The 13,389-nt window shown below is 44.4% G+C and overlaps 1 protein-coding gene across 1 annotated transcript in view; it reads left to right on the top strand.

Annotated features, from left to right (window-relative positions):
* Nucleotides 1-13,389, top strand: part of USP24 (ubiquitin specific peptidase 24) — a gene marked incomplete in the record, with an annotated part of 216,339 nt that overhangs the window by 130,441 nt on the left and 72,509 nt on the right. The window contains 4 exon segments of the mRNA XM_077450643.1: nucleotides 3,302-3,417; nucleotides 3,526-3,592; nucleotides 9,555-9,665; nucleotides 12,370-12,468. Of these exon segments, the coding sequence (XP_077306769.1) occupies nucleotides 3,302-3,417; nucleotides 3,526-3,592; nucleotides 9,555-9,665; nucleotides 12,370-12,468 (393 nt within the window).

The following is a 13,389-nucleotide window of genomic DNA, read 5'->3' as shown; positions in this document are numbered from 1 at the left end:
CCGTCGGTGCAAGCCTCGTCGGTGCCCCCTTATCAATGCAGTGCCATCAGTGTCTTCATCATCAGTGCAGCCCCATTAGTGCCCCTCAGTGCAAGCCCAATCATTGTCCGTCAATGCAAGCCTTGTCAGAGCCTGTCGGTGCAAGCCCTGTTGGTGCCCCATTATCAATGCAGTGACATTAGTGCCATCCGTGTCTTCATTATCAATGCAGCCCTATTAGTGCACCTCAGTGCAAGCCCCATCGTCCGCCAATGCAAGTCCTGTCAGAGCCCGTCGGTGCAAGCCTTGTTGGTGCCCCATTAGGGCCATCAGTGCTTTCATTATCAATGCAGCCCCATTAATGCCCCTCAGTGCAAGCCTTGTCAGAGCCCGTCGGTGCAAGCCTCGTCGGTGCCCCCTTATCAATGCAGTGCCATCAGTGTCTTCATCATCAGTGCAGCCCCATTAGTGCCCCTCAGTGCAAGCCCAATCATTGTCCGTCAATGCAAGCCTTGTCAGAGCCCATCGGTGCAAGCTTCGTCGGTGCCCCATTATCAATGCAGTGTCTTCATCATCAGTGCAGCCCCATTAGTGTCCCTCAGTGCATGCCCAATCATTGTCCGTCAATGCAAGCCTTGTCAGAGCTGATCGATGCAAGCCTTGTTGGTGCCCCATCGGTGCAGAAGAAACATTTATTAGCAAAATTTTATAACAGACTATGAAAAACTTTTATTTTTTTTTTGTATTTTTTTTTTACGTTTTGGTCTTTATTATTTACCAAAAAATAAAAATCCCAGTGGGGATTAAATACCACCAAAAGAAGGCGGTATTTAATTCAAAATGATACAAATTTCCTATGGGTACAGTGTTACATGACAGCGCAATTGTCATACAAAATGCGACAACACTGAAAGAAGAACTGAATCTATTCTCTTGAGAAGAGTAAATTAAGGGCCGATATGATCACCATGTGTAAATATATACGGGGTCCATATAGCGATCTTAGTGTTGAGTTATTCGCTTTAAGGTCATCACAGAGGACAAGGGGGCATTCTTTACGTCTAGAGGAAAAAAAGATTTCATCTCTAAATACGAAAAGGTTTCTTCACAGTAAGAGCTGTGAAAATGTGGAATAGACTCCCTGCAGAGGTGGTTCTGGCCAGCTCAGTAGGTTGCTTTAAAAAAGACCTGTATTTCCTAAATGTACATAATATAATTGATATTTATTATATATAAAGTTGAGCCAGGGAAAAATCCGATTGGCTCTCTTGGGAGATCAGGAAGGATTTTTTTTTCCTGCTGTAGCAAATTGGATCATGCTTTGCTGTTTTTTTATTTATTTTTATCTTTTTTCCCTCTGGATCAACTGTGGGTGTAGGTTTGTCTATGTAATAGAGCTGCACGATTCTGGGCAAAATGAGAATCCCCCCCTTTTTTTTTTTTTTTTTTGCTTGATTGTGGTTCTCAGTGTAAAATCTTTCATATTATACATTGGGCTAATGTTACTGGTTATTTTTTTTAAAATTCATTAACCACTTGCAGACCGGACCATTTTGCTGGTCAAAGACCAGACCACTTTTTGCGATTCGGCACTGCGTCGCTTTAACTGACAATTGCGCGGTCGTGCGACGTGGCTCCCAAACAAAATTGACGTCCTTTTTTTTCCCCACAAATAGAGCTCTCTTTTGGTGGTATTTGATCACCTCTGCGATTTTTATTTTTTTGCGCTATACACAAAAATAGAGCGGCAATTTTGAAAAAAACGCATTATTTTTTACTTTTTGTTATAATAAATATCCCTCAAAAATATATAAAAAACATTTTTTTCCCTCAGTTTAGGCCGATACGTATTCTTCTACATATTTTTGGTAAAAAAAATCGCAATAAGCGATTATTGATTGGTTTGCGCAAAAGTTATAGCGTTTACAAAATAGGGATAGTTTTATAGCATTTTTATTAATAGTTTTTTATTATTTTTTTTTTTACTAGTAATGGTGGCGATCTGCGATTTTTATTGTGACTGCGACATTGTGGGGGACCCATCGAACATTTTTGACACATTTTTGGGACCATTGTCATTTATACAGTAATCAGTGCTATATAAATGCAGTGATTCCTGTGTAAATGACACTGGCAGTGAAAGGGTTAACTAGTGGGTGGCAGTGTAGGGGTTAAGTGTTCCTAGGGGTGTGTTACTAACTGTGGGGGGGTTGGGCTTTAATTTAGTGTACACTGATCTCTGCTCCAATCACATGGAGCAGAGATCAGCGTCACTAGTTGCTAGGCAGAATGGAGAAATGTTGACAGCATTTCCTCCATTTGGCCGCTCCGTGAGACGATCGCGGGGATGCCCGCGGCGATCGAGTCTGCGGGTCCCGCGACCTGACTCACGGGGGTCCCGACCAGCGCAGGGCGGCATTGAATATTGGACGTACCTGTACGCCAATATGCCTGCCCGTGCCATTCTGTCGACGTACATCGTCGTGCGCTGGTCGGGAAGTGGTTAAAAAAAAAAATTGCATTTGAACGACAGCTGCACAAATACAGTGTGACCTAAAATATTGCAACAACTACCATTTTATTCTCTAGGGTCTCTACTAAAAAGAAAAAGAACCCCATTTATATATTTATATTATAAAATTTCTAAGTAATTTTCCAGCCAAAAAAAAAAATGATTTTAACTTGAAACCAACAAATGTCAGAAAAAAGGTTTAGTGTTAAAGTGGTTAAACTTCCCTCATTTACACACCAAAGTGTATTTGATTGATCTAAAGGACAAATTGTTACAATGTTTATACTTAAGTTCCATTGCTAAAGAGTGTTGTGATTCTTGGCAGACTGCCTGTTTTTTTTTCCCCTTTCTTTTGACTGCTGTGGCATTAGCAGAGCAGAGAGAATTCTCTGCATAGAAAGAATCGGGCAAGATCGCAATGGGGATAAAATTGCGTTAATGATTGTTGACAATTAATCGTGCAGCTCTGCTATAACTATGAAAGCTTAAAAATTGGCCTGGGCAGGAAGGGGGTAAAAGTGCCCGGTATTGAGGTGGTTAAATGGCAATAGGTCTCTTTTTATTTTTAATCTCCCCTCAAGCATTTCAGTGTACATATGCTATTGATGGAGCTCTGTATGAGGGTCCATAAGGTATAAAAGAAAAAGACATTAAAGACAGATTACAGCTACCTTCCTCTAAGAGCACCTCAGTTACCGGAGCCCATCAGCGAGTCGTAATGGGGGGGGGGGCATTTGTGCAGGTGGGTAGATGTTAGTTGAAAGCTTCTATCATTTTACTGACCTGTTTATATCTTCTATCGATCTGCAGGCTGCAAGTTCTGCACTTGGAGGCCCCACCCTGACCCACGCCGTCACCAGAGCTACAAAAATGCTCACCGCAACCGCCATGCCATCGGTGGCCACCTCGGTGCAGTCACCTTACAGGTAAGTCTGCTCCCTGTGTCCATAGCTCTGCAAGCTCTCTCCTGTGAGCAATACAAAGCTGACATTTACACAAGAATTAAACATTTTCTGTAATTTTTTTGCTTTTAGGTCTACTAAGCTGGTCATTATAGAGAGACTCCTGTTACTGGCTGAGCGCTATGTTATCACTATTGAGGTAATTATTTTCTTTCTTTGTAGTTTAAACCGGTCACATATAATACAGGCTTGTGTTGGAGGCTGTGCTGGACTGACTGGATATATCGCTGGTCCTCAGTGGGTATTCTTGTGGGCAAAAGGAAGAAATGTCTTCTGGTGGATAGTGACCCAGTGATGGTGGCGATGGGCTTTCATGGGGATTGGGCTGCTGCCTTTTCTTGTGTGACCTTAACCACTTTCTGCTCTCGTTCTGGATGGACGTCATATGATGGCTTCCCAGAACGACCGCTGTCGTGTCACCGGGGCTGCGCCGTGTTGCTAGAACGTGGCGCGACCCCGAGCTGTGTAAAGAACCATGACCGCGGCTCTTAACATGTGACTCTGTGATTGATTGAACACAGCCGATCACATGGTTAAACTCGGAGATGCCGGTAATCGGCGCTCCTCACCTCACACTGACAGAGTATGAGAAGGAGAGCTGATCAGCGGCATCTCCTCACAGGGGACAGCTAGGTATGTAATCGGGGCACTGATTACAATTGGGTGCCCACCAGTGCCAGCAATGATTGCCCACCACTGCCAGCAATCTGTGCCAATTAGTGCCCGCAAGTACCAACAGTCTGTGCCCATTAGTGATGCCAGTCAGTACTGGCTATCTGTGCCCACCAGTTCCACCTTATCTGTGCCACCTCATCTGTGCCCATTAGTGCCACCTCATCTGTGCCCATTAGTGCCACCTCATCTGTGCCCATTAGTGCCACCTCATCTGTGCCCATTAGTGCCACCTCATCTGTGCCCATTAGTGCCACCTCATCTGTGCCCATTAGTGCCACCTCATCTGTGCCCATTAGTGCCACCTCATCTGTGCCCATTAGTGCCACCTCATCTGTGCCCATTAGTGCCACCTCATCTGTGCCCATTAGTGCCACCTCATCTGTGCCCATTAGTGCCACCTCACCAGCGCCCATTAGTGCCACCTCACCAGCGCCCATCAGTGAAGAAACATGACTTATTTACAAAATTTTCTGACAGAAACGAAGAAAAACTTTTTTTTTTTTCTTTTTTTTTAATTTTTGGTTGTTTCTTTTTTCCTAAAAACAAAACAAAACAAAAAATAAATAAAAACCCCAGCAGTGATTAAATACCACCAAAAGAAATCTCTATTTGTGTGAAGAAAATAACGATTTCATAAGGTTACAGTGTAGCAAGAGCGCACAATTGTCATTCAAAGTGTGACAGCGCCGAAAGCTGAAAAATGGCGCCTGGGCAGTCGTTTCAGCATGTAGACTTGGATAAAAAGAAAGGAGCGCCCGGTGTCCAGAGAAATGTGAATTCTAAAATATGGTTCATGGACCTTTAATAAAAAATTAGCAACATGCACATTGAGCCAGCAGATTTCGGGGGAAATAGACTCCCTCCTCCTCCTTTAGGGCCAGAAAAATCATCTTGGGTGAAGACACCGCTGGACTCCTGCACAGGTAAGTGCCCTAATATTGAACTTCAGCAGCTACAGTATTTGTAGCTGCTTTTAATTTTTTTTTGGGGGGTGAGCCTGGAGCTCTTATTTAACCACTTCAGCTCCAGAAGAATTTACCCCCCTTCCTGACCAGAGCACTTTTTTTGCGATTCAGCACTGCGCTGCTTTAACTGACAATTGGAGCGGCCGTGCGACGCTGCACCCAAACAAAATTGACGTCCTTTTTTTATTTTTTTTATTCTCACAAATAAAGCCTTCTTTTGGTGGTATTTGATCACCTCTGCTGTTTTTATTTTTTTTCCTATAAACCAAAAAAGTGAAAATTTTGGGGAAAAAAAGCAATATTTTTTTACTTTTTTGCTAAACATCCCCAAAAAATATATAAAAAAAAAATTCTTCAGTTTAGGCGGATATGTATTCTTCTATATATTTTTGGTAAAAAGAAAAATCACAAAATAGGGGATAGAGTTATGGCATTTTTATTAGAATTTTTTTTTTTTTTTAGTAATGGTGGCGATATGCGATTTTTTTTTTTTTTATTGTGACTGCGAGATTTCGGCGGACACATCAGACACTATTTAGGGATCATTTGCATTTCTACAGTGATCAGTGTTATATAAAATTCTCTGGTTACTGTATAAATGACACTGGCAGAGGTTGAACACTAGGGGGCGATCAAGGGTTTAAGTGTGTCCTAGGGAGTGATTCTAACTGGGGAGGGGTGCTCACTACAACATGACAGATCACCGCTCCTGATGACTGGGAGCAGTAGATCCCCCGTCATGTTGCTAGGCAGAACAGGGAAATGCCTTGTTTACATAGGCATCTCCCCCCGTTCTGTCGCTCTGTGACATGATCGTGGGCCTCCAGTTGACATCGAGTCCTCGGAAACGCTCACAGAGTAAGCTGTGGGCAGGCATGCCCACAATTCCGTATCTTGAAGGGGACGTACGGTTCCGTCCATTTGCGCAGCCGTGCCGTCGTGCGCCGGTCGCCAAGCGTTTAACAGCATTGGCAGAGGTTGTTCAAGGTACATTCGATCTTGGAGAACTCCTCCCACCCGCTCCACAATACGCCGGTCAGTTTGCAGGGTACCTTCAATGACAGATTTTTACACCCGCTATGCACCACAGGAAATCATTTTGTGACCATCAAATTATAGAATTCTTCCCTGTGAGGGCTGGAGAATGAGGATTTAATCAGGTTTTCTGGTTTAGAATCAGGATTTTTATGTATTTTTTTTTTTTTTTAATAGTATGTTGGTATTATGTTAATTATTATTCGGGATAATGTTATAGAAAGTCGTGTATTATTCTCATTCTAGTAGATTGATTTTCTGTTTTCAATCTTTATTTATTCTGTGTTGCTTTTTAATAGTATTGATGTTTTATTCGAGTGTCTTTTTCATTTGTTTGTACTAATTGGTGTTAGCGGTAATTTTATTGTGTCATTGTGCTTTGTTCTGTTCATTATTGTGTACTTGTGTTGTCTTTGTTGAACTGCATCGCAATAATTTTCCCTTTTTGGGATTATCAAAGTATTCAGAAAATTAGCGGCTTTAGCACCTTCTCATTAAATCCATTATGTCCCATCTCTGTCCAAATCCTGCCGACTCAACCTCCGCAACATATGCAAAATATGCCCCTTCTTAAAGTGGAACTTTAGTCAGAAAATTGAGTGCTGCTAGATCACGTCAGGTCGGTCCCTTTCGCAGGTATAGATATGTAAAACCTTACGTATAGAAAGGGAGGTTTGGGACTTTAAATGAAGCGCTTGGATAGTGGAGGTGAGTTTTAACCATAATTGGATGTTTATTGATTGTTCAATGGAAAACCATAAATTATAATAATAGAACAAATTCGTAATATATATAGGCATCAATACATTAAAACACAATATATAGTATCCACATAACAATACTTGACAATGGTAATTACATTAAATAAATGAAGTGGCATAGTGATGCCTATGACAGCAAGCCTGGCATCGATAGGTGTACCCACATTGTAAATAAGCATCCACTAAGAATAATTGATATATAGTTAAGTTCATCAATTCATAACACAATAAACATGATTCCATATAAAATATAACTGGGACATCTAATCAATAAAGCTCGACGCGTTTCGTGGGTGTCTCCCCACTCATCAGGAGCTGATGTTATTACAGAGTTCCTGTGGAGTAAAAAAAAATATAAAAATAACGTACCAACCAAAATAATGAGGATTTGATACACGTAGATGATTTGGCCAAAGCAAACTCACCAGTCCAGATGGCAAGCGCTGTGTGTGACGGTGGATGCTGGGTGGGCTAGGCACATACTCTAATTCTATTATTATAATTTATGGTTTTCCATTGAACAATACACATCCAATTATGGTTAAAACTCACCTCCACTATCCAAGTGCTTCATTTAAAGTCCCAAACCTCCCTTTCTATACGTATCAAATTACCGGGATGGAGGCGTGTATCCAGGCCTCATTTAAAGTCCCCAAAAACTCCCCCCCTTACTTGCATATGTAAAACCTTATAAATAAGTGCCTATGCTGTGTTAAAATCACCCTGCTCCGCACATGCTCAGTTGCTTTCTATTTTTAGGCACTGTGCCAAATTTGTAGAGGTCGATTGGCTGACAGCCTTAAAGTGGTTGTAAACCATTACAGACCACTTAGATCTACAGGTAAGCCTAGATTAAGGCTTACCTGTAGGTGCAAGAAATATCTCCTAAACCTACACGGTTTAGGAGATATTTACAAAAAGACAGGCACTGCTGTCTACGGCGCAGGCGCACTGAGCATGCCACTGCTAATGGTGATATGCTGTTAGTGGCGGCTCCCATGCGCATGCGCGGGAGTGACGTCATCGCTGCTCCGGCGCTGTGACTGGCCAGAGCAGCGATACCCAGAAGAAGATGGATGCTTCGTGCTACAGGGGACAGCGGTGACATCGCTGGCTCCTGTGTCAGGTAAGTGACCCATAATTGGCTACTATGCGATGCACAGTAGTCCATTATGCGTTACCTTTGCAGGGAGACAAAGAGGAAGTAAACCCATCAGGGTTTACATCCTCTTTAAAGCCGGAATTAAACCCTTTACATCCAAAGGAAACTGCTTCTGTTTGATCTGCAACTGCCATGGGTGCTGCACATATGATCAGTTGTGACTCCAGCCATTTGATGGTTTGACAGTTTGGTTTAGAAAGTAAGTAAATGTGACAGTTGGCAATCCCAGCATTCCAGGAATGTAACTGTTTATTGAAACTGTTACATCGATGGGTTTAGTTCTGCTTTTATGATTAACTGCTGCTCAGGGGCTCTGGACTTCAGCGAAATGGCCGCCTCCAGCAAGAAGAAACCGAAGCAATGCTGGAGGAAATTTTACAGAACACACTAATTTTGGTGGCATCATTAACGTGGGAAGGGCATAATTTTTTTTATCAAGTTGTTATAGGTAACGTTCCACTTTAATGACATCACAAAGCTTCTAGACCAGGGGTCTCAAACTGCTGGCCCTCCAGCTATTGCGAAACTACAAGTCCCATGAGGCATGGCAAGGCTGACGGTTACAAGCCTGACTCCCACAGGCTGAGGCATGATGGGACTTCCAGTTTCGCAACAGCTGGCGGGCCGCCTGTTTGAGACCCCTGTTCTAGAGATAATCTCTGACCTCGACTGTTACAACTCCCTTTTCTTTGGCTTACCTTTTATATAGGTTATTCCCCCCCCCCCCCCCCCATCTCTCTTCACTGGCCTCCCACTCATTCAACAATAAATACAATTTTAATCACCAACAACTTACAAAGCCACCCGAAACTCAGCCTCCATCTACATCCACATCGCCAACCTCCATCTACATCCACATCGCCCACCTCCGTCTACATCGCCCACCTCCGTCTACATCGCCCACCTCCGTCTACATCGCCCACCTCCGTCTACATCGCCCACCTCCGTCTACATCGCCCACCTCCGTCTACATCGCCCACCTCCGTCTACATCGCCCACCTCCGTCTACATCGCCCACCTCCGTCTACATCGCCCACCCCCGTCTACATCGCCCACCCCCGTCTACATCGGCCACCCCAACCGCCATCGGCCACCCCAACCGCCATCGCCCACCCCAACCGCCATCGCCCACCCCAACCGCCATCGCCCACCCCAACCGCCATCGCCCACCCCAACCGCCATCGCCCACCCCAACCGCCATCGCCCACCCCAACCGCCATCGCCCACCCCAACCGCCATCGCCCACCCCAACCGCCATCGCCCACCCCAACCGCCATCGCCCACCCCAACCGCCATCTACATCGCCAACCTCATCACAACATAGCAACCAAACCATCCTCTCCGCTCTTCCCAAGGCCTTCTGCTCTCTCTAGCTTCCTCGCCGCTACCTTCCACACTCACCTCCAACACTTCAGAGCCTTCCCCATCCTCTGGAACTTTTAAGATTTTGAAATTAAATACATGTGAGGAAAAAGAAAATGATATTTCTCTCCTGTCCTGCAGGATCTCTACTCTGTTCCACGAACAATTCTACCTCACGGTGCCTCTTTTCATGGACATCTGTTAACTCTGAACCTTAATTATGAGTCAACCAAAGATACATTCACCATTGAGGTACGTTTAGATCTTTGTCTTAAAATGTTCATCTCTGTAATACATGCACGTTTTTTTGTTTTTTATCAGTTTATAGGGATTGTAAAGTCTCAGGGTTTCGCATTAAGGTGAAAAACCTTTTGTTCTGCAGCTGCCCCCGGAGCCCCCCCCCCCTTTTTTCTTACCATAACCCGATCGTTCCAGCAACGTGCAGCCGCTGTCTAGGAATCTTTTTGGATAGACTGATAGCAGCGGGAGCCATTGGCAGCTTGTGGTTTCTTGTTTTGGGTGGGGTGCCCCCCCCCCATCTGCAGGTTTTGGGTGGGGTACCCCCCCCCCCCATCTGCAGGTCTACCGACGTTTTTATCCCATCGGCAGGCACATTGGGCAGGGTATAAGGCTGCGGCGGGCATTTGACAGAGTCTCCTGTGTCGTCCTCTCCTCTGAGATTACGGCGAATTCCACCGTGCGTCTCCTAGACTTCCAATAGGATCTCCTGACATTTCAGCCAATGAGGAAACTGGTATCAGACCCACACTTCCTGATTGCCGGAGAGGCGATTCAGTGTTAGAAAAGCGAATATTCTTTTGCTTTCCTAACACACCCTATTTTGAAGCCTATTAGAACCTGTGTCTCTAATCAGGTGTGAAAGGATTCAGCAGCTGAACTCGTAAGCGCGCCCGCACGAGTGCCCCCAGGGAAAGCGTCTCTCCATGGGGGGGGGGGGGGCACCCGATGAAGAGGAGCCAGGAGCGTTGCTGGGACACCTAAGAAGAGGAGGGTAGGGGCTGCTCTGTATGACATGTTTAAAAAAAAAAAAAAAAAAAAAAAAAACCTTTACAGTCACCTTAAAGCTGAACTCCTGGTACAAAAATGATATTTAAATGTATTCCTCATTAGTCACAAAAGATATAAATTAACTTTGTGCACTAAATTCCTTTGCTGACCTAGATATTACCTTGCAAAAGTATTAAACATCATCACTGTGCTCTACGTAGCCTGAACAGAGCTGTGTGGGGCGGACGGACACCCACCTGACACCACCTACCTGTGGAAAACTACAGGAGGGGGGCGGAGACAAGACCAGTCTCCCTGCACAAGGAGAGTGAGCGGTCTTTATTACAGGAAGTCTCACACTGAATGACTGCACAGATCTGGAAGAAATACACAAACCTCACCGAGATTCAATTAAATTACACATGATGAATGCATTTAGACAATATTTACTAGAGGTCGACCGATATATCGGCCGATATTTGCCGTTTTTAAATTAATCGGCATCGGCCGATTAAGCTGATAAAAAGGCCGATTTAGAACAGCGGGACTTGGAAATGACTTCTGTAATAGAAGTCAGTGTAAGTTGCCTGAGTCGTCATAGAAACGTCTTTCCTCCTCTCTGGGCAGACTGCCAAGAAAAGAACAGAAAGATACAATGTTTACACTTCAATGAATGAAATCATCTCAGTGTGTAGAAGTTCTCAGTTTAACCATTTAACCCAAAAAGTATATATATTTTTTAGCAGAGATCCTAGGGAATAAAATAGCGGTTGTTGCAACATTTTATGTCACACGGCATTTGCGCAGAGGTCTTTCAAATGCATTTTTTTGGGGGGGAAAAAAAAATACACTAAATGATTTAAAAAAAAAAAAAAAAAAAAAAACTAAAACAGTTAAGTTAGTCCCTTTATTTTATTTTTTTTGTTTTGTTTTGTTTTTTCCTCCAAAAGTTTTTTAGTTTTTTTTTTTTTTTTTTTTTTTTTATAAGCTGCTTGCACACTGGAGCTGGCAGACGTTGATGGTAAAATGTTGCTAGTTTTAGCAGTGCTTTACCATCATTTTAGCGGTGCTATTCGGCTGCTAGTGGGGCGCATATAACCCTAGCTAGCGGCCGAAGAGGTTAAATGCGCCCGTGAAGCACCGCTGCCAAATCGCATTGCACGCACTTGGGCAGTGGTGCCCATTAATATCAATGGGCAGGAGTGGTGGAGAAGCGGTATACACCACTCCAAACGTGCTGCTTTCACACAGACTGCAGGGGAGCCGTTTTGCAGGCACTTTACAGGCGCTATTTTTAGCCCAAAAGCGCCTAAAAAAACGCCCCCGTGGGAAAGGTGTCTGTTTTTTGAGATGAAGGGGGATAAAAAAAAAATCGGCCTAACATATCGGCCCAAAAAAATCGGCATCATATATCGGCCATCGGCCGCCATGATTTCTAAATATCGGCATCGGCCAGAGAAAAACCCATATCGGTCGACCTCTAATATTTACCTATCTGAGAGTTCAGCTTTAGAAACGCTGCAAGTGCAGTAAAAAATACCTGCTGCTCTGCCAGAAATCCCGTGATCTCCTAATGTTCAGGTTGAGCTGACAACTGAGCCCCTGCTGTACTGAAATCCCAAGTTTTGTTGAGTTTCGTTTGCTGGATTACAGATGTACATGATAAGGATGTGAAGGGAAATCTCAACAGGACCCAGACAGAATATTGAACTAACAGGGGTTTGTTCCTTTTCTTCTCTCTCCAAAAAATAAGTTTTAGCAATACAAACACTTTAACCACATGCCGACCAGGCCATAGCCGAAAGACGGCTACAGCGTGGTCGACTTATTCTGGGAGGGCGTCCATGGACGTCCTCCCAGAATCTTGCTCTCGTGCCCCCACAAATGTTTATGGCAGAATTTTATGTACGATGTCTCATTTCACGTGTCGTGTTATTTTCTCTTGCAGGCCCACAGCAATGAGACGGTGGGGAGCATCCGCTGGAAGATCTCCAGACATCTCAACTGTCCTGTAGAAAGCTTGCAGATCTTTGCCAATGAGAGCTTGGTGAGAAAATGATTAGGCTTATGAATGTTGGAGAAGACCGCTTCCATTTCCATGTGGCGGGCCGATGTCACCAATGACGTATTCTGTTGCTAAGATGAAACTGGGTTAAAATTTGTCTTTCAAGGCACCTCTCCTGCTAGCCGTACTGCTTATCACTGCCTAATTTCAGAGACAATTTTCATTGTGGACTCTAATTGTGGAACTTTTGGAATTGTTGAATTCCTGGTCTTCTGCTGCACTCTGTGGTTCCTCCCACTGGCTCCAATGTCATTACTGTATCCTATATTGACGTAGGGGCCGTGGGATGGAACCATAGCATTCAGAGAATAACACCGGCATCTGACATTCCCACAAGTGTTAAATGCCAAGAGTGTTATGAAGACCGCAGTGCTGGAATTGACGGTAGGTAGGAGGTACAGACAGCTAAAGAGGTAAGTATGCTACCTCTGCTATTGCAGAAAGTGCTATTAAGTGGCTCTGAAGGCAGAAGGTTGTTTTTTTTACCTTAACCACTTCCCGCCCAAGGTGAGTCATATGACCACCTGGACTTTGAGTGGGGGTATCTAAATGATGCCTGTAGCTACAGGCATCATGCAGATATCATATTTTCGGCTGGCGATTCCCTGCGCCATAAGAACAATCATAGCGGCAGTTCAGCCACTTGATCATTCTTACAGTTGGCGGGAGGGGACGCCCTTCCTGCCGCCCTCAGGTACTTGTGGCGCCAGTGGATTCCTTCTCCGGCTCGCCGATCACACGGGTGAGCCGGAGAAGGAATCCACCAACGCCAGAAGTTGCGCATAGAGATTTTTAAGGAACAGATTGTCCCCGGCAATCTCTATGACCTTGAGAGGCCCTGGCACGACGTTATGACGTCACGTCCGGCCTGGCGGAAGTAAACATAGCCGGGGACTCGGCTGG

This window comes from Lithobates pipiens, unplaced genomic scaffold, assembly GCF_037356315.1.
Source record: "Lithobates pipiens isolate NorthernLeopardFrog02 unplaced genomic scaffold, aLitPip1_a1.2 Scaffold_23, whole genome shotgun sequence".
NCBI classification, from domain to species: Eukaryota; Metazoa; Chordata; class Amphibia; order Anura; family Ranidae; genus Lithobates; species Lithobates pipiens.
Note: the sequence above shows the minus strand (reverse complement) of the source record. Positions and strands in the feature narration are given on the sequence as shown.